The 21642-nt window shown below is 44.4% G+C and overlaps 1 protein-coding gene and 1 pseudogene across 1 annotated transcript in view; one reads left to right on the plus strand and one right to left on the minus strand.

Moving 5' to 3' along the window:
• The first annotated feature begins 12548 nt into the window (after positions 1-12548).
• LOC146040903 (5S ribosomal RNA) lies at positions 12549-12668 on the plus strand (annotated as a pseudogene).
• Positions 12669-18657: 5989 nt separating this feature from the next.
• Positions 18658-21642, minus strand: part of LOC146012414 (uncharacterized) — a 39751-nt gene continuing 36766 nt past the window's right edge. Inside the window, exons 2-3 of the mRNA XM_083151444.1 lie at positions 19668-19967; positions 18658-18805 (exon numbers count right to left, since the gene is read on the minus strand). Of these exons, the coding sequence (XP_083007570.1) occupies positions 18693-18805; positions 19668-19967 (413 nt within the window). The 3' untranslated portion in view covers positions 18658-18692. The remainder of the gene's footprint in view (positions 18806-19667; positions 19968-21642) is intronic.

Here is a 21642-nt window from a genome sequence, read left to right on the forward strand (position 1 = left end):
GGGCAGGAAGGGTGAGCGGGCATGAGATGGAAGCAGGGGTACACCCAGCATTCCATGGGCATGCCCATAGAAACGTTGCAATTTCTATTAAATAATTGATTTTAGATAGGGCCAAAAACTGCCCGAAGGAACTCAGTTTTTTGGATTTAGATGAGGGTACTGTCAACCCTAAGATCTGTGAACCATCAGTGCTTTGATTCCTATGAGTAGACATCCGGTCATCTAAATTTATAAGGGATATCATTATAAGTACTGATGGTTCACAGATCTTAGGGTTGACAGTACCCTCATCTACTGTAAATCCAAAAAACTGAGCCCCATCTAAAATCAATTATTTGATTTTCGGCGACATATCTATTTCAATACAGTCAATATTTGGGATTACAGTTCTCACTATTACAACCTATATGATATTTCCCCCTTCCAATAAGTGCAAATTTGTCTTTCTGAATTCAATACTTCCAATGCCCCTGATGAAGTCTATTTGTGAAACGTGTTGGGCCTGTTACTTCATTGAAAAGACCAAAATTATTTGAAAAACCATTCATTCTGTACCCTGAATGTTTTATTATGTATGCCATGTAGCCCTTGAGGCACTATTTTATTAAACATTGTTTTTTTAATTTGTGTATTCATTCATAGCGCACTATGAACTTGTTTTATTTCTATCCCCTATCTCCTTTGGTCCCAGCTAACAGGGGACACTCAGAGATGCTGCTATCTATCTCTAGTGCGCTGTTTGGGTTTTTTTTGTATTTGCATATCTATCTATCTATTTATCTATATATGTATGTATATATATATATATATATATATATATATATATATATATATATAGAGAGAGAGAGAGAGAGAGAGAGAGAGAGAGAGAGAGAGAGATAATACAAACTGAGGTGGCACAACCAAACAGGCATAACAAGAAAACTCGCCGGTGCCCTCCAAAATGGGGAATGACTTGTGTAGTCCCCAACATGTGCAAGTGATGGGGGATGGCGGCACTTGAGACTAGATACCCGACACTCAGGCAGATTTAGCCCATATATATGTTTAAATCACAACAATTATGTATTCTTAGATACACTTGTCACTCTGACTGATAGACAGTAAGTATACATGATGTGTTACATTAATGCCACCATTGAGTTTAACACATGGTTAAGCAAGTGCAGCTTTCACATTAAACTATTATCACATTTAATGCTTTAGAGCTATAGTATAATTCATAAAGTGATTGCATCGAGTGTTAATGCATTGAAGCTATATAAAGTGTTTAACGTGATTGATTAATAAATCATTGTAACATTTACTTACTTTATATGTATATAATAACGGTGCTGGAGAAATAACATAGCAATATTTCTCTCACCTCTATTCACATTCACAATGCATACCTTTTCATACAGAAATAGACCATAGTCTAGACATTATCAGAATGTTAGGCAAATGCCGAGCCTTATTTTACAGGAGACAGAGCTCTGTTTACCAATTAGTATAGTCCTGTGGTTAGGTAGAATTACTAAGGTGTAACTGATTACCCACGGAGACGTCTCAGATGTTCTGCGAAGCTAAAGAAGACATTTTACTGTAGCTGTGCATTTATGTCACGGAGATGGGTACACTGTCACATTAATAGACATCATTTAACTTTTAATATTTTCCAAAGGAACGATTTTAAAATTAAAGATGAACTGGAAACTGACTACTTAAAATAATACAATGAAATAGTAGAACTCAGCTGCTCTGTATAAATGTAGGGAACAAATAAGTCTAATGTCTATTTTTCCAGTTGAAATGATAAACATTTACTCATACAGCAAAGATATACAGTAATCTGCAAGGCTGTACATAGGAGGTGGTTGAACACCATTTGGAACGGGGCGAATTTGGCTGTTCCGATGGTGGGGGTCTGCACATGCGCAAGTGCATATTTGCTCAGCAAATGGCTTTTACGATTTACACACTTGCCGTGCCATTAGTTGCGGGGGTGGACGGCGACAGAAACGGGGCACTCCAATGGGAAAGCCCAACCTTTTATGGTGACTACTAAGTGAAAGTAAATTGGTTCAGCTGATGGTAGTATAATATACAGTATACAGTATATGGATTCAACTAACAAACTGAAATTGGCATGGTTAAGTTTACTAGCTGTGATGCATATTTGAAACAAAACTGGTCCAGATATTGAATGTTTGTATGAATTTGGTTAATAAGTGTACTGAGATTAGTTTGGCTAAGTTTTCTAACCTGAATGAACATCCACATACTGTAAATAATGGTGTAGATAACATAGGTGCTATGGAACTGGGAGGGATTCACCTTGTATACTTTTTAGATACCTTAAATACTTTTGCCTTGAGGACTACAATATTTGTGGGCATGCACCTTGACCAGCCATTGTAATGTGCTATAAAATGAACTGGAGGGAATTGTAATGTTAAATTATGAACTGAGGCACTATAATGTGGTACAATATGAATTAGAGGCACTATATTGTGGCACAATATGATTTGGGGACACAGGGAATAATGAGAATTGGGGATAGCGTGCTGCATAATGTGTACTGGCGGCCCTACAATGTGACATAACATGAACTAAGCTATTACTATGGTTCATAAAATAAACTAGGGACTACTGTAAGGGGTAACATTAACTAAGGGACTATTATTAGGGATGTGCACCGGCCACTTTTCGTGTTTTGGGTTCTGATTACCTTCAGATTTTGGGTTCTAATGGGTTTTGCCAAAACACCCCCTAAACATTTTGTGTTTGGATTTTTAGGTTTTGGGTTCTGATTTTTTTTTTAAAATCATAAAAACTGCTAAAATCGCAGAATTTGGGGTTTTATTTGCTCCTACGCTATATTAACCTCAATAACATTCATTTCCACTCATTTCCAGTCTATTCTGAACACCTCACACCTCACAATATTGTTTTTAGGGCAAAAGGTTGCAACGAGATAGCTGGATAACTATGCTAAGCCACACAAGTGTGTGGCACAAACACAAACTCATGTAAGAGTGGCACTGCAGCGGCAGACAGGATGGCAGTTTAAAAAACTAGGCCCTAAAAAGACCCCTATCTGGCTTGATTGTGCACTGTTTACCTTGTACAGCCAAGGAGCAGTGGGCATTTCGTGCAGCACAGAGTTTGTCTGCAAGTGTGTAACTGTTTCGATCAGTTGAGCATCCAACAAGACCCCTATTTGTCTTCATTGTGTGATTATGATTATTCATTAATGTAATCTGATTGTTTAATTTTGTGATTATTATTCATTTATTAGCAGTCGTCTCTTAAATCATTGCATAATGGGTGGAGGGGAGGGGGCTAATCAATTCTAAGGTGGCAGATGGCAGAGTTCCTCCTCCTCTCTATGACCCCTAGGTTGGAGATGTATCGCTTTTCAGCAACCGGTGTCTTACTACCTAACGGTACATGTACGGGTAAGCAGCCAACAAGACCCCTATCTGGTATGTGAGGGCTATCTGGCTGCTACTTCTGTCACTCAATTGATCGCTATGGTGGATTCAGCTATCTGGCTCACTAGGCGGGTGTTCCCTTTCCTCACTGCTTCACATGGGCACCAGACCAGACAGGTAGATACGGCAGTACTAGGCACAAGACAAGTAGATAAGGCAGTACTAGGTAGTACTAGGCACCAGACGGTAGATACGGCAGTATGAGGCAGTGGGCCCCAGACCAGACAGGTAGATACGGCAGTACTAGGCACAAGACAGGTAGATACGTCAGCAATACTAGTATATGTGTACCAGCAGAATTTATAATAATTAATTTTATTATTAGGTACTGCTTGGCACTCAGTGGCACACGTCAGTGCACCAGCAGTGAGCACAGATATTTTTTAATTAAATTATATACAGCAGCCTAGTACAGTATGTACTAGGTAGGTACACTTAGACAGTAGCACTGCCAGTGGCAACAGTGGACTGAGTAAATACCGGTAGCCTCTATTCAGTATTCAGTGCAGACACCACCAGTGGACTATATATAATTAAATTAATTAAATATGAATAATATAGCAGCCTAGTAGGTAGAGAAACTAAACTACTAGGTAAGTAGACAGTAGCACTGCCAGAGGCTACCACAAAAGGTAGTTACACAGCAGCAGTAGCAGACTATTATGCATCAGCAAAATTTATAATAATTAATTTTATTATTAGGTACTGCTTGGCACTCAGTGGCACACGTCAGTGCACCAGCAGCATGGAATTATTTATTACAGTTCCACTCAGCACTGCAGGACAGGTATTATTTTTAAATTAAATTATATATAGCAGCCTAGTATGTACTAGGTAGGTACACTTAGGCAGTAGCGCTGCCAGTGGCAACAGTGGACTGAGGAAATAATACTGGCAGCCTCTATTCAGTGCAGGCAGCACCAGTGGACTATATATAATTAATTATTAATATAATATATAATAATAATACTTACAGCACAGCACCAGAGGTAGGCCCCAGCACAGAGGAGACAGTAGTACTACAAGTACACAGTTAGACTGTCCTCCTTGCCAGGGTGATCCCACCCTAAGCAGAGAGGAGAACAGAGTACACAGCAGCACTGAGGGAGACAGCCCCAGTGAATAAAATAATTACAGCACAGCAAACCAGAGGTAGACCGCACAGAGGAGACAGTAGTACTACAAGTACACAGTTAGACTACACAGCAGCACTGAGAGACAGCCCCAGCAAATAAAAAAAATTGCGTTCAAGGTCAAGCTCAAGTTTAAGCCCCAGCAGCACCAACACACCCTCTCCCAACCCACTACTAGACTGGAGTGAAGATGGCGGGCGAGGGAGCCGCTATTTAAAGCCTCGTGAAATCCAGCGCCGGGCGATGACATTTTGCCTGTGCTGCCGGACCCAAGTCAGGCGGGAATCACTGAGCGCTGCTCGGAATCGGGCTCAGATTGATGACGTTCGTGGGGGCTCGGATCTCCAGAATCCAAGTCTGCACATCTCTAACTATTATGGGGAAAAAACAAATGCTGTAGAGCAGCGGCGTAACTATAGCACCGCAGCCCCCGCCACCGCGGGGGGGGGGGGGGGGGGGGGCGCTGTGCATGTGGGGGCGCCGGGGGCTGCGGTGCTATAGTTACACCCCCCCCCAATCCCCGCAGACTTACCTATCTCGCTGGTCCCGGCGGCTCCGTTCTTCTGCTGAGGACCACCACAAAATGGCCGCCCCCATATAGCACACAGTTCTCTGAAACTGTCTGCTGTATGGGGGCGGCCATTTTGTGGTGGTCCTCAGCAGAAGAAGAACGGAGCCGCCGGGACCAGCGCGATAGGTAAGGCTGCAGGGGATTGGGGCGGGGGGGTTTGCATGGTCGGCGGGGGATTGGGGGTGCTTGGCGGGCGGGGGGCGCCCAAGACTTAGTTACGCCACTGCTGTAGAGGTGTGTCTCAAGGAGCATTGGGACAGATATTGTCCCAAAATATTGCTATGGGGCTCACAAAGTTCTGTTTACACCCCAGCACATAACAGTGCATATTAAAGTTGGGTCTATATATTATTATACAGGCAGAGTCTCCCGTATCCGGTGATCTCAAATTCATTTTTGTACCCCCAGGATTCCAGTGATATAGTTATAGTACTCCGTTATGGGTACTCGGACGTCCTATCACAATCCAAAAGTATACCGGTAGCTTAATTAGCTCATCATGGCTGTGACCAGGTGTGGGTGAGACTCGTTTGCCAGTATGCACGTGCCTGCTGGTGTGTGAGTATCAGATTGCATTGCATGCCTGCCATAATGGGGAGCTAATTCACCAATGGTTCACAGAAGCGATCCATAGTGCAGTTTCCCGATGTGATCGTTTCTACCTGATTGACAGTCAGAGAAATTCACAAAAGGGGGGTGGCTGGGGTTTTACCCTAATTTTTCAAGCCAAGGGCTATGGTGCGAGGCAAAGTTTCCTTGGCCTTGCAAGCCACCATAAGACAGGCAGCCTCTCAGTAAGGCAGCGTGATTAAAGACTTAAGGTGCCCATACACGTTACAATTATTGTATACAATATCGCATCTCATCGCATCTTGGTTTTGCGATGAGATGAGATCTAGTACAAAATGTATTTTCTGCACATACCTTTTGTACTAGATCTCATCTCATCTCTTCGCAAAACCAAGATGCGATAAGATGCGATATTGTAACTTGTATGGGCACCTTCAAAAGTAATAAAATGAAGAGTGATACACAATGAACCAATCGGCCCCTGTCTGGCATCTTTCAAACACAGTATGTGACATGTCAGTTAGGAGCTGATTGGCTGGTTGTTTATCACTCTCCATTTTATCACTTTTGAAGCTTAGTGCATCTGGTCTTTTCTCTTGTAGTCTGCGTTTCACATTCATAGCTTTTTTTTTTTTTTGTCTTTTGCAGTAGCATCCAGTGGTTTTGTAAATGTTCTGTTGTTAAACAGAATTGCTGGTCACGTTATTCTTGTGATTACTCCCTGGTTGCTTTGTGCCTGTGGTTACTATGACCTCATTAAGGATTTTGTCATTTGCTTAAATTTGTTTTGCTTTTGTTAAGCAGTTTAGCTCAGGTAAATAAGTCTTATATTAATTCAGCTTCTGTTAGGCAGTACAAAGAGGATTTTTAAGTGTGTACTGTTTGTACTATGTCTCATATTGGCATCTTGATTTCTGTAAAGGTATCGCTGAGTGATACATCACCGAGCGATATATCGATTAATGTCTCCTTTTCAGCGGCGACCAGAGATGGCCGCTGATGAAATGAAACCTCTGCCGGTGGAGCCGCAGAGGTAATCAGCAGGTGGCAGGAGCAAGCTCCTGCGACCAGCGATTATAACGGGGCTGAAAACAGGAGACGATTTATCGCCGGGGCACACTCCAATCACTGGCAATATGGTCACCAGCGACTATATTGCCCGCGATATCAGCCCATATCGCTGCCGTGTGTACATGGCTTTATTGTGTTGAATTTAACATCTTGCATTCTTTATGTTACTTTTCTCCATTAGCCTATACTATAGGACTATTGTTATTTCACTTTAAAAGGCTTTTTGATTTAGTGGTGTAGAATCAGAGTTGGACTGGTCCATGAGGAAACAAGGAAACCCCTGGTCGGCTCCACTGCCTGGGGGGTGCTCCTCTAATTATAGGGATCAGGTTCCAGACTGCACACATGAATTATACATATGTAACATTATACTGCCCAGGACTATGGTGTATACTCTACAGTGCATTGCTGTTATTAATATGGTACACTACCATGTATGCACTAGCAGTATTTACTATACCTACAGTATGCTATTATCTCTCTAATGGTTAGCCAAACTTCTGTGGCAGCAAGCCACAGCCCCTCTGAAGACTGGCCACACCCCTAGCGTGGGCCCCTATAACTAGCGGGGACGGGGCTGATGACTGAAAGCCCTGCCCCCAACATGGGCAAATGTAGAATACTGACATGCAGCTCTTTCATCATCTGTCAAAACCACTAATTCCACACAGTTTGCATGACCACATGTTCCTTTGTGACACTTACAGTATGTAGCCTATTATTACATTTGTAAGAAATTTGATAGGGCTAGGGAGTACTGTGGTTACTATGACCTCATTAAGGATTTTGTCATTTGCTTAAATTTGTTTTGCTTTTGTTAAGCAGTTTAGCTCAGGTAAATAAGTCTTATATTAATTCAGCTTCTGTTAGGCAGTACAAAGAGGATTTTTAAGTGTGTACTGTTTGTACTATGTCTTATATTGGCATCTTGATTTCTGTAAAGGTATCGCTGAGTGATACATCACCGAGCGATATATCGATTAATGTCTCCTTTTCAGCGGCGACCAGAGATGGCCGCTGATGAAATGAAACCTCTGCCGGTGGAGCCGCAGAGGTAATCAGCAGGTGGCAGGAGCAAGCTCCTGCGACCAGCGATTATAACGGGGCTGAAAACAGGAGACGATTTATCGCCGGGGCACACTCCAATCACTGGCAATATGGTCACCAGCGACTATATTGCCCGCGATATCAGCCCATATCGCTGCCGTGTGTACATGGCTTTATTGTGTTGAATTTAACATCTTGCATTCTTTATGTTACTTTTCTCCATTAGCCTATACTATAGGACTCACACCTGGTCAGCAAAGCAGCTAAGTTCATCTTGCTTAGCGGAGTTTGTTGGTGAGTACTATAGACTCCACATCCTATAGTAGGTAGAGTCAACATTGGTAATAGGTTGCTCATTATTATAAGTACCTTGTTTTATATAAAAAAAATTAAAACTTTAATGACTGATCCATTAGCTCACTTTGTGTTGCTATATGCTATAATACACATGTCCTCAGGACCTCACACAGTGCATGTTTTGCAGGTCTCCTCACAGAATCACAAGTGAAATAATTATCTCCACCTGTGGATCTTTTAAAAATGTGTCAGTCAGTAATGAGTGCACATGTTGGGTGACCTGCAAAACGTGAACTGTGTGGGGTCCTGAGGACCAAGTTTGAGAACCACTGCTATACTGAATCGGCTTATTCTGCCATCCTATTTTATCCCATTATTTCTATTTCGACATCTGACTTCTCAACATTGATTACAAAATACTTACTCAACTTTTAGTGGACAGAGATAAGTTTAATTTCCCAGACAGACTTTCTTTCTATGGTGCAGGGAAATGGTAGTCAACATCTGCCATGATTCTGAAAGTCTCTGGAGGGTCTAGTCCTAGTCTACTATTGTTATTTCACTTTAAAAGGCTTTTTGATTTAGTGGTGTAGAATCAGAGTTGGACTGGTCCATGAGGAAACAAGGAAACCCCTGGTCGGCTCCACTGCCTGGGGGGTGCTCCTCTAATTATAGGGATCAGGTTCCAGACTGCACACATGAATTATACATATGTTACATTATACTGCCCAGGACTATGGTGTATACTCTACAGTGCATTGCTGTTATTAATATGGTACACTACCATGTATGCACTAGCAGTATTTACTATACCTACAGTATGCTATTATCTCTCTAATGGTTAGCCAAACTTCTGTGGCAGCAAGCCACAGCCCCTCTGAAGACTGGCCACACCCCTAGCGTGGGCCCCTATAACTAGCGGGGACGGGGCTGATGACTGAAAGCCCTGCCCCCAACATGGGCAAATGTAGAATACTGACATGCAGCTCTTTCATCATCTGTCAAAACCACTAATTCCACACAGTTTGCATGACCACATGTTCCTTTGTGACACTTACAGTATGTAGCCTATTATTACATTTGTAAGAAATTTGATAGGGCTAGGGAGTACTGTAAATACTTATCCAGTACTGACTTCAGTCCAGCTCTTACTAACACTCTCTTTGCATAAACATCGAACAGTCAGACACACAACACCCCATTCACATATGGATGAAGAGGGTCGGCTTTTTATTTATAGCCTATTTAAAGAGGAAGGCTTATTTGAAATCCAACCCCCAAAAATTAAAAGGTCCCTTCCTTAAAATAAGGTGGTGGGGAGAAGAACAGTTTAGATCAAAATTAAATATGCAAACCAACCATTCTGAACTGGCCACCCAAACAGCCGACACAAACAACTAATAAAAAAATCCAACCCACTTAGGGTGAGAGGGTGGAGAACAATTTGACTGGAAAGAGGCAGAAGCTTCTAGATTCTTGGGTAAAATCCCTAACTAAAGCTCCGCCACAGCACTAACAACCAATAAAATTGATGGTTAATTTGCAAAAGCCTTCCTCTTCAAAAAGTGCCAACATCCCAGCTGTTAGTGAATGTGGATGGAGTGCACAGTGCCCAGACTTGTAGGTTTATGCTGCGTGGGCACATGCATGTTCTGCACATCTTTCTGGATGGCTAAAGGCATACATATGTAGCCTATAGCATATATTGGCATATTTGCAAAGCTTCAAACAGGCACAACAACTCACCTATTCATCAAAGCATACACTTCCACCGCATAACTTAGTTATGAGGCTTGTCTCCAACCCTACTACACTCCTTGACAAGCTCCGCCTGCTTACATCCTGCCTTCAAGCCACCTCCCACTCGCTTGCACCTCATGCAATCTGTCTGTCTCCCCTTCCTACTAGATTGTAAGCTCTTCATAGCAGGGCCCTCTTCCCTCCTGTTGTCAAAGCCCTCTTCTCTTCACATTTTACTCGCAGCTCTCACATACTCAAGCACTCAGCTCTATCTACTCCTCTCTATCTTTTGTCACCTGCCCCTAGTAGCAAATTGATTAAGTCCTCACTACTTACATTTAAGCTGTAATGTGTATTGAATTGTGGCATTCTTTTTTCCTGTATTTTATTTTGTTTTTCATCACTTGAAAGCTTGGTTGAATGGATAAGATCTTGGTTGCAGGACAGAAAACAGAGTTGTAGTAAATGGAGTACAGTCAAAGGAGGAAAAGGTTACAAGTGGAGTACTCAGGGATCTGTACTTGGATTAGTGCTTTTTAATATATTTATTGGTGATATTGGTGATTGGTGATATTGCAAATGTAATTGAGAGTAAATTGTGCCTTTTTGCAGATAACACAAAGGTATGCAACAGGGTAGACACGTCAGGAGGGGTAAAGCAAATTACTGATGATCTAGGTAGAGTAGAGGAATGGTCAAGAGCATGACAACTACAGTTTAATGCCAAATATGCAAAATCATGCAAAATCCAAAGACTAAATATAGTATAAACGGCACTATAATGGAAACTACTGAGGAGAGAGGGATCTAGGTGTCACTATTTCAGGGGACTTAAAGGCAGGTAGGCAATGTAACAAAGCAATGAAGAAGGCAAGTCAGATGCTTGGTTGCATAGGGAGAGGTATTAGCAATAGAAAGAAAGAAGTAATAATGTCAATGGTACGACCTTATCTAGAGGTCTGGAGGACATATCTCCAGAAGGATATAAATACATTAGAAAATGTGCAAAGAAGGGAAACTAAAATGGTGCATGGCCTACATCACAAAACGTACCAGGAAAGACTAAAAGCACTTAATATGTATAGTTTAGAGCAGAGACGGGAAAGGGGGAACATGATAGAAACTTTCAAATATATCAAGGGCTTTAACAAGGTACAGGTGGGAGACATTCTTCACAGGAAGAGGAGCAACAGAACACAAGGACATGCACTGAAACTAGAGGGAGGAATATTCAGGGTAAATTTGAGGAAGAATTACTTCACAGAAAGAGTAGTAGATAAATGGAATAGCCGACCATTAGAGGTGATAGAGGCAAATACAGTAGAGAAATTTAAACATGTGTGGGATAGACATATTGATATCCTTACAAAGAAATAATGATCAAATATGGGTTGAAGTAACATGTTTAAAAAAGGAGCAGACTAGATGGGCCAAGTGGTTCTTATCTGCCGTCAAATTTTATGTTTCTATGTTTCTATTTACTGTAATGCTAAGTTTGTCTCCCTGTACTGTTCCTTTGTACAGTGCTGTGAAACACTTGTGGCACCCTATAAATAAAATAATAATAATAATAATAATAATAATAATAATAATAATAATAATAATAATAATAGTAGTAATAATATTAAGATATTAAGGTGCAAGAAGATACACAGCATGCAACACACAGCTTCACCACTGGGCAATGATTGCTCCACTCTAGAAAACTACAGTACAGTGCTGATTACAATAGCAGTGGATGGGTGTGGCACTACAGAATACTGTACAGTAGCAAGCCCTGGTAAGTGGGCTAGTCATGTGCTGTAATACAGGATTACTGCAGAGTGGCAGGATCACAGTGATAACATGCTCTACAAACTAACAGTGGGCTTGGTAGGTTCCATACCATTGAGGTCAGGTTTGATTCCATGTTTTAAAACCATTTGGAATTCTATTGCTATCAAACCATGCACATGGTCCTTACAATTTCAGCAGTGATGGGCGGCAGTGATGCAGTGATAGCATGCCTTACAAATAAACAGTGGGCTTCATGATAAAGAGCTTGATGCTTGTATAAAGCATATGGGGGGTATTCAATCCGGTATTCCCGACAGTTGTTTTTGCTCAGCTTGACTGTAACTTGACCTTCAAAATGTTCCAGCTGTTGAGTGTCGGAACTGTGCAGATTGGTAAAAAACTGCCACGGATTGTCGAAAAACATCCACAAATTCAATAATCCGTGGCCATTTCTAACAAAACAGATCCAACTTGTTTTGAAGTCGGATCAGTTTTGTCAGAATCTGCCTTCAAAGCTGTCAGAAATGGCAGCATTGAATAGACGAAGGCAGAACCAAAAAAGGTTTTTAGGGCACGCTTTTTGAATGATAATGAATGAGGAATATTAAAAATTTACTTTTAATGAAAAACTCTATCACTCTCAATCACCATTCGATGTCCAAGTGATAGATGGTGAGTAGCAGAAGAGGGGTCCCACGGCACCCACACTTTACACTACACTATCTACGCTGCTCTCTCATTTGTTGTAGTACACCTGGTCTTTTTGCAAGGCCATCGGCAACAAAGGACAGGGTGTTACTTTTCGGCAAAAAGCAGAAGCACATATAAGCCTCCTGACAACCAGGTCATACTCTCATCCTATGGTGTAGTTATGGCCATACATCACTGGCACACCTGATTCTCATTTCGAACTCAGAAGCTAAGCAGTGTTTGGCCGGGCCAGTACCCGTAGGGGTGACCGACGGGGAATACTTGGAGCTGTAACATACCGGATTGCAGAAAACACTTGGCCAAGGGAGCCATCTACCCTTTAACACTTTGTTTTTTCTCCTCCAATTAAGAACCCAGTTAAGTCAGACCGCCTCATTTATCTGTATTGACCCATCCGAAGGGGGATTGTGTTATGGGTCATGTACACCCCAATGTAACATATTGTTTGTGAGTGGCCATTTTGCCTGTTACATTGAATCCATCAAAGGATTCCTCAGTATTTTCTCACAAGAGTGTACTTAAGTATTCTTCGCTACCAAATGTTCAAATCGTGATCTTTATTCCTTGTATGTACTGTACCATTTTCAAAATTTATATTGAAATTGAATTGTTATGTTATACGTACTGGTATTTTAGTAGTAGTTTTTAATTAAAAGTTAATTTTTAATATTCCTCATTCATTATCATTCAAAAAGCGTGCCCCAAAAACCTTTTTTGGTTCTGCCTATGTCACCCTTGTGACAAATTATTTTTTCAGTTGTTTTGCTGAACTTTTTGGGAGCTCCGCCAACCAAACACCACCTCTATTTGCTTTCGAGCGGTAAGAATGTTGGTATAATAAATGTACGTTCGCAATTGTACTCCAAAAATTCATTAACCTGCCAGTGCCAACCCTCAATCATATTGTAGCATTGAATAGACGGCAGTCACTTTTTCAACCAGTGGAAATAGCAGCCGAGATTGAATACCCCCTATGTCTGCTTGAATGTTGCATCAAAAGACGAACGTTCAGCCCTGTGACCAGGCACACTTACTGTATATAAGTAATGCGAGTAGTTTTTCCCACGACAAGCCATATGGACAATAGATGAGCAAGGCTATGAGGGATATTAAATCCAGGCCAATATTGCAGATAGTTGGAAATATCGGCCAGGACCTATTCCATACCGGATGTTTTCGTAGCATAAAACTTTTTTTATAAGACATATCTGCATTGCCAGAAACAGCCTCTAAGTTGTTGAATTAGAAGCTGTTTCCAACAACAAAAAATGTTTCCAAAAGTCAGAAGATTGGAACTGACATTGGGTGGTATTCAATTATTACATCATGGCCGACTTCCCATATAAGGTGACTGGAGATCATAGAGCGATATTCCATTGATCTATTTTTTTGCACATATCACACTCCTTATGGTCTGGTTTAGTCACGAATTTGCAACTTTCAGCTTACCATACCCAGGGATAGTGAGCTAAAATGCCGGTGAAAACAAATTGAAAACCACCCATTGAACAGGTTTAATGTAAATACTACCTATTGTTGTCTAAAACTAGAGATATTTCTGACAAACGGAAATATCGTCCGGAAATGAATTTCTCCCTACATCTAGAGCAGTGGTCGCCAACCCGTCGCTCGCGAGCTACTAGTAGCTCGCGGCGGCGATCCGGGTGGCCCAACCACTCTGCGGCTGCCCATCTGTCCCTCCCTTCATTTCTCGCCGCCGCCATCCCTCCATCTCCCACCGCCCGCCCATCTCCTGCCACTGCGTTCCCCTGCCGCTGTGTTCCCCTGAAACAGACCAGACGCTAGAGGTCATATTTCATCTCTAGCGTCTGACAGGGAGCACAGCGCTAAGCACTCCCGGCACTTCCGGGTAGCACTGCTCCCTGTCAGACCGTGACGCTAGAGGTGAAAAATGACGTCTGGCGTCTGTTTCCTCCTCCTCAGAGGAAGCAAATAATTTCTATCTTTTCCAGGCCTCATTGCGAACCACCGACAGAGCCTCCTCCTCCACAGAAGCCGCAGCATCCATGGGACTCACAGGATCCGCCTCAGCCTCCTCCATGGGATGCCTGCTGCCTGACCATCGCCCTGCTGCTGCCATAGGTACAACGCTTATATATTTAAGTGAAAAGGGGGAGGCTGTGGTGTTTGGTATGGGGGGTTTAGGCACATACCTGTTTCAGCCCCCTTCACTCCCTTTCCCCTATTCTTCTCTATCCCTCTTTCTCTCCCTCTCTCCTCCCCACCCTCTTTCTCTCCCTCTCTCCTTCTGTCTGCCTCTCCTCTCTCCTTCTCTCTCCTTATCTCTCTCTCTTTCTCCTCTCTCTAGCTCCTTTTCTCTCTCTTTCTCCTCTCTCCTTCTCTCTCTATCTCCTTCTCTCTCCCTCTCTCTCTCCTGCTCTCTCTCCTTCTCTCTCTCCTCTCTCTCTCTCCTCCCTATCCTTCTCTCTCTCTCCTCCCTATCCTTCTCTCTCTCTCCTCCCTATCCTTCTTTCTCTCTCTCTCTCTCTTCCCTATCCTTCTTTCTCTCTGCTCTCCTTCTCTCTCCTGTCTGTCTCTCTCTCTCCATTCTCTCAGAGAACATGCACCCTGGCACACTAATCCCCTCATGCCACCCCGTCCACTTTAATGGTGCCCCCCTATCAATTACTTGTGGATCTGCCCCTGGCTGTGACAGCTATGTTTGTGAAGCAGCTGAGCTCCACTGGATGAGGCGGGACGCAGCCATGGCAGCAGCTACTGCGGGAGAGAGACAGGATTTTCCTTCCTTCCTATTTTCTTCCCTCATCTGACTGCTACACTGCCTGTTGTCTGCCACACCGCCCAGCCACCTGATGCCTGCTGTCCTCTGCCAGGCTGGGTACCTGCTACCCACCAGCAGGTTAGAAAAGTTGAATAAGTTTTGAGGAGCTTTTTTATGTTTTTGATAATGCAAGGTTGATTAGGGGACCGAGAGCTACAGGGGGAAGGGGAATGAAGAGGTGCAGAGGGGACAGAAAGGTGCAGGGGTAATGGGATGAAGAGGTGCGGGGGGACAGAGAGGTGCAGGGGGACAAAAAGGTGCAGGAGGTAAAGGAGTAATGGGGGGACAGACGCATGCAAGGGTGACTGGGGAATCGAGAGGTGATAGAGGGGTGCAAAGAGGATGGAGACTGCAAAACAACACGCACACTCTGTCTACTTAGAGAGGCTAGGGGCATGGCCAGCAGATCTCATAGCGCTGGCCATGTCCCTATAGCAGAAAGTGTGGGGGACGTGGCCTTACAGGAGTACCATGATTGTAGATCATGCCCCCCTATTTTCGGCCGTGTGCCTTTGGCATGCGCAGATGTTCCTTCTCCTCTGCCTCTGATGTTGGGAGGTATGTATGCAGCATATTGGACATTGCAGTGTGTGGTATATTGTGCCTGGGGCAATGCAGTATGTGGCATAATATGTTGTGGGCATTACAGTGTGTGGCATAATGTGTAAATGGCATTTTTCTTTTTAAAAAAAATTTAGAAGCTCTTCATGCAGTATATTTTGTCTCGAGTAGCTCTCGCCCCAAAAAAGGTTGGAGACCACTGATCTAGAGTATACATTAAAGATGTCTTCACCCTGGAAGCAGCACAAATATCTTGCAGCAGCTTTGAGGAAATGGGGTTATTGGGTAGACAGAAACTAGGTCTACAAGCAATAGGTTGACACCACTAGGTCTACATGCATGAAGGTCGACATGACTGAAGGTTGACAGTGTCATTAGGTCGACAGGGTTATTAGGTCAACATGGGGAAGGTCAACAGTCAAAAGGTCGACATGGGGTTTTCACTTTTTTTTGTCCCGAATTTCTACACAGTCAACATGGACACTGAAACATAGAACCGCGTCCCCTCGCATGGCTTGCTACGCTCACCATGCTTCAGGCACGGTTCCTCTCTATGCTCGGCACAGTATTTTATTCTCCCACCATGACTAGTGGATGGTATGGCATGAAATACCGCCTGTCGGCACATGTCGACTGAAAAAAAGTGAAAAAACCCATGTCCACCTTTTGACTGTCGACCTTCCCCATATCAACCTAATGATCCTGTTGATAATGACCCTGTCAACCTAACCCATGTCGACCTTCAGTTATGTCCACCTTCCTGCATGTCAACCTTAATGCATATAGACCTAGTATTGTCGACCTAATGCTTGTCGACCTTATGCTTATAGATCTAATGACCGTATACCGATTTGAGACAGATTCTCATTACCTAAGGGCCCCCATACATTAGCCTGACTTGCCCTAGGGACAAGTCAAAACTGATTTCCCCGGCATCCCCCTGGGAGGGGTCACACATGATTAGGCACTTGATGTGCCAAGTTTTGCATATAATAAATCACAATGCGATTTATCATATGCAACTCTTGGGGCGCTGCAGTGGGAAATGCGGGCAGGTTCAGCAGGTGAGGGACGCTGGGGAGCTGCAGGGGAAGAGCCGGGCGGGGGACGCTGGGGAGCTGCATGGGGGGAGCCGAGCCGGGCATGGTAAGTTGACAAATATGCAGCAGTGCTGAGGGCCACCGGAGAGCCGGACAGGGGGATAAATGGGGAGGGTCAGTGGCGGCAGATGCTGGGGAACTGCTGGGAGAGAGCCGGGCATGGTAAGCTGTCAAAAAGGCAGCAGGCGGGGGGGTTTGGAGAGCCGGGCAGGGGACACAGAGGCAGCGCAAGGGGGGGGGGGGGGGCACCGGTGAACCGCGACAGAAACTAGGGAGCTGGGCAGGAGGATCAGGGACTCACTCTGCAAGGAAAAAAAAAAACAATACAAATGAATGGGCAGCCAGTGATTGGCTGAGAGCTCTCTCAGCCAATTGCTGATTGGCTCCCAGCTCCCTCGTTTCTCTCGCCGGTTCACCAGTGGCCCCCTGCGCACTGCCTCTGTGTCTCCTGCCTGGCTCTCCAGCCCCCCCCCCCCCCCCCCCCCCGTGCCTGCTGCCTTTTTGACAGCTTACCATGCCTGGATCACTCCCGGCAGCTCCCCAGCACCTCACGCCACTGACCCTGCCCAGCTCTCTCCCTGCCCGGCTCTCCGGCGTCCCCCTCTCACTGCTAATGCCCACCTCTCTCACTGCCCTCGCAGTGTCCCCCGCCCGGAGGCTGCACATAAGATTTAGGAAATCTTATGTGCAGCCAGTCCGACTGCCCGACTCTGATCCGATGCGCATGGGACGGCGCATTGGGTCAGACGGGATGTATAAACATGCAATTTGTGCCGATTTGTGTTCACGGCCCAATTCATCCAGTGAAATCGTGCCCAAATCACATTGTGTATGGGGGCCTTAACTCTCATCTTTATATTTACGTTCAGGCAGTGGCGTAACAATAGCCCCGCAGGCCCGGTCGCGGGGAGGCGCTGAGTTAAGGGTGAGCACGGGGGTCTGCGGGGCTATTGTTACGCTGCACTGGTCGGGAGCAGCAGCCTGCCTTACCCCCCTCAAATGTGATGCCGCCGCTGGGACCCGCAAATCTCCTTGTCTGCAGTTCGGGTCCTGGCGCTCCCCCTAGCTGCTGCTTGAAAATAACCATAACAAAATGTCTGCCCCCTTACAACAGACACTTTTTGAGGATGCTAGAGGGGGCGCGCTTATTATAGTTACGCCACTGCATTCAGGTACATATCAATTCAGCTTGGAGTTTGGCCTGGTTTACAAACCTAGGCCCTTATTCTGATCGGTGCGGATATTCCCGAATTCTTACGGTGCGGTCCGCACGCCACGCTGTGCGGCAGCGTGCGGGCATCGTCCGTAGAAATGCCCACGTGTCCTCCGCATTTGGACGGACTCACTCTTTAAGAACAGGGCGTGTGTACGGACGACATACAAACCATGCGTGTGCGGGGGAAACACTCAGATTCTGCACGGTCTGACCGCGTATGCGCGGCCTTCCCGCGTCAGAACGGACGCGAACCGGCCACTACGCACAGATGCGGTGTACTTACGCAAACAACAAGACTACTGTTATCTGAGTTCCCAAATAGATCACATGACACACTTATGCAATTATCAAACCACTTTGAGAACAGATTGTTGCTCCTGGTCATCTGTTATTTAGCTAATTGATCCTTAAACACTTACAAGCACTATACATTAACCCTAACATTCCCTATGTGGATAAAAAAGTTATCTACCCTTTTGCTGTGTACATATCTAAACATCCACATGTTTGTGTTTTATATGCTTTTTATACTTTTAATGTTAAATACTAAAATAACACACAGACAACTTCTTAAACAACGGCAAACTTTTATTTAAACAAATAAAACAAATGGACCACCATCACTCGTCCAGCAGCAGGACACAGAGGTCCTCCACATGAGCCGTCATCCGCCTCAGGTCCTCCCTTAAGCTCATGAGAGCCCCTCTTACTCCCTGGGGTGGCTCCTGGTAATCTGTGTGCATGAGAAAGGGGGTACAACATTAATTATGCTACTCACGTACACCTTGTACAGTCAATCCTAAGTACCTACACCATGAGAAATCATACTTACAAAAAAAGCCTTATCCACTCTTGTATGTTATGTCATCAAATATATGATCATGATGCTGTCACCACACACACACACTTGTGTGATATATACATTTCACAATCTATATATCAAAAACACAACCACACTTGAGGATCACTCACACTTGTCCTGGCCAAAGACTCCTCACTCAACTCAAAACATACACCCACTACAACATGCCACATTGACCCATAGATATATACCTGCATGTTACTGCTTAATAGCTAAACTGCATGATAGAATAGATAGAATAGATATAATAGATAGAATAGATACCACAGGAAATTGCTAGGCTACTCCCTCTTCCCATTACTTCATGATTCCTTGTCACATTTGCCACATAGGTGAAAGTGCAGCACTAATCCGCTTCCATACACCAAACTATTTCTAAGGTCAATCCATCATACATATTACCTTTCAAAAATACATGACAACAACACGGGCACACTGGCTAGAGGGGGGCCCATGCAAACTGGCCACATGGGACTCCAGTATAAATCAGGCCTGCCCATATTCCATTGCTGTTTTATTGTTGCTTCTATACAAAGAGCATCCATAAATTAACACTCATCACCTACATGAGCATCCAGATTGCACGTTTGCAGCATGGGCCTATAAGACCAAAGTGTGTCTGTTGTTTTCCATTTTTTGGGCCTACTCTTTACTATATTATAGGAAAATTGAATCAGCTGTGCGACATAACAACCTGTACCTAACTCAGTAATGAAGCATTATGTCTACTTACCCCTGCCAGGCAGCTCCACCAGGTCGTCATCCTCCACATTGGGAGGTGGTGGCACATCGTCCAGGGGTAGGGGCACCTCCTCCTCCTCCACTTCAACCTCCTGGCAGACCTCCTGTGCCTCCTCCGTGTCCTCCTCTGTGACATAACTGTGGGCCTGTGAGTCCTCCTCAATGCCCACCTCCTGGCTGGCCTCCTCAATGGGCACCTCCGGGGAGTCCTCCTCATTGCCCACCTCCTGTCTGGCCTCATCAATGGGCACCTCCTGGGCCTCCTGACGGGCCTGTCTGGCTCTCTCCCGCGCTGTGGGTTAAACAAACAAAATGGGTGAGTGTCATTTCACATTGAAATTACTCTAACAAGTACATATCATAACCACATTATATATGTGTTATATATCACACATATAGTATATGGCTTTTCTATGTCATAAACACCCAATTGACCTCATGTAATATTAATATTAAATAATGTTAAAATGCAAACACTCACTGGCCTAGATGCACTAGCCTTCAAAAGTGATACAATGTAGAGTGATAAACACGCAGCCAATCAGATCCTTCCTGTCATGTCACAGACTGTGGTTGTAAAATGCCAGGTAGGAGCTGATTGGCTGCCTGTTTGTTACTCTCCATTTTAACAATTGTGAAGCAGACCGAATCCTGGCCACTGTCATTTATATGTATTTGCCCAAAATACTTACAGCGTTGCAGACGTCGCCTCAGAGCCTGCAGACGCTCCGGCTCCCGCCTCCGCAGGTCGGACCATCGCCTCTCCAGTTGGGCGATGGTCCTCCGCACATGAGTGCGGGCGAATATGCGGCGCCGGGCCGCAACATATGCCCGGCGCTTATCCCTATTGGAGATGAAGGGGCCTGCCTGCCCCAGTCTCCGCTCCATCACTCCCACCAGCGCCAGTAGCTCCGCAGTGGAGAAGGGATCTGCACGCTGGTAGGCAGCCATTTTAGGAGTGGCACTAATCAAACAATCATGTGCTGTCATTGGTTGGTTAGAGTGATATTTGGTATTAACTTTATTGTTCATTTTTAAACTAACAGCGTGTTTGCGCCCGAACATACGGCTAACCCATTGCATCGCACCCCCATCCTAAACACACAGTCTAAACTAAGATGGAAACACATTATATATAATCTATAACATTCACCAAACATGGGTATAAGCACCAGGTGAAATAGTCTGCATCACTAGACACTTACACCTAACTCAACAAGGTACTACACAGCTATTTTATAATGAAAGCTATGCAACAGAAACATAGCAAATAGTGGCAGACCTTTTCCCAAAATTACGCCATGGTGCCATGTGTACACTTACCTTCTACTGGGCCATACTAAAGAGGTGGAATGAAAAGTAGCTAGAATCCTGGCTGAATTTGGAGTGCTTTCACATGTGATTTGGATGCTAGCACTGATTACTTGTGGCTAAGTGGTGGACTGGATTGACATATGGAATGGGTAGTGTCAGTTGTACTACATAGCAAACAAGTGCACAGTACAGAAGTACATTCAAATATACATTGCATGTCTGACCTCAGTTGTATTTGGTCATTGGTGTTGGAATCAGCATTTAGCTAATAAATCAGACTTACTGTTTGCCAGGTTTTTTGGAAATATTTTTCAACACCAAGGGGCGGGCCGTATGCGCCGCACGGTTGACGCTGGCGTACGGGACGCGGCCGTACGGAACGCAGGTTGCAGCTGATTAACGCCAATTACAGAAATAGTATTTAAAGTTGTCCTAGAAAGGCAAACACTTGTTGCAAACATGCCAGGCTCAGAGTCAGAGGAAGACCAGGTGGTGCAGAATCTCTTGGCACGCATGGAGGCCAACACCACCTATGTCCCCCTCAACCCAGAGGACCCAGATGGCCCATCAACATCAGGCCAATCAGCAGCTGGGCCATCCTCAGCATCAGCAGAATCATTGGGAACACAGCAGGTGGCTTCCCAACAGAGTAG

The sequence above is a fragment of the Crinia signifera genome, chromosome 1, assembly GCF_055691185.1.
Source record: "Crinia signifera chromosome 1, ASM5569118v1, whole genome shotgun sequence".
Taxonomy (NCBI): Eukaryota; Metazoa; Chordata; class Amphibia; order Anura; family Myobatrachidae; genus Crinia; species Crinia signifera.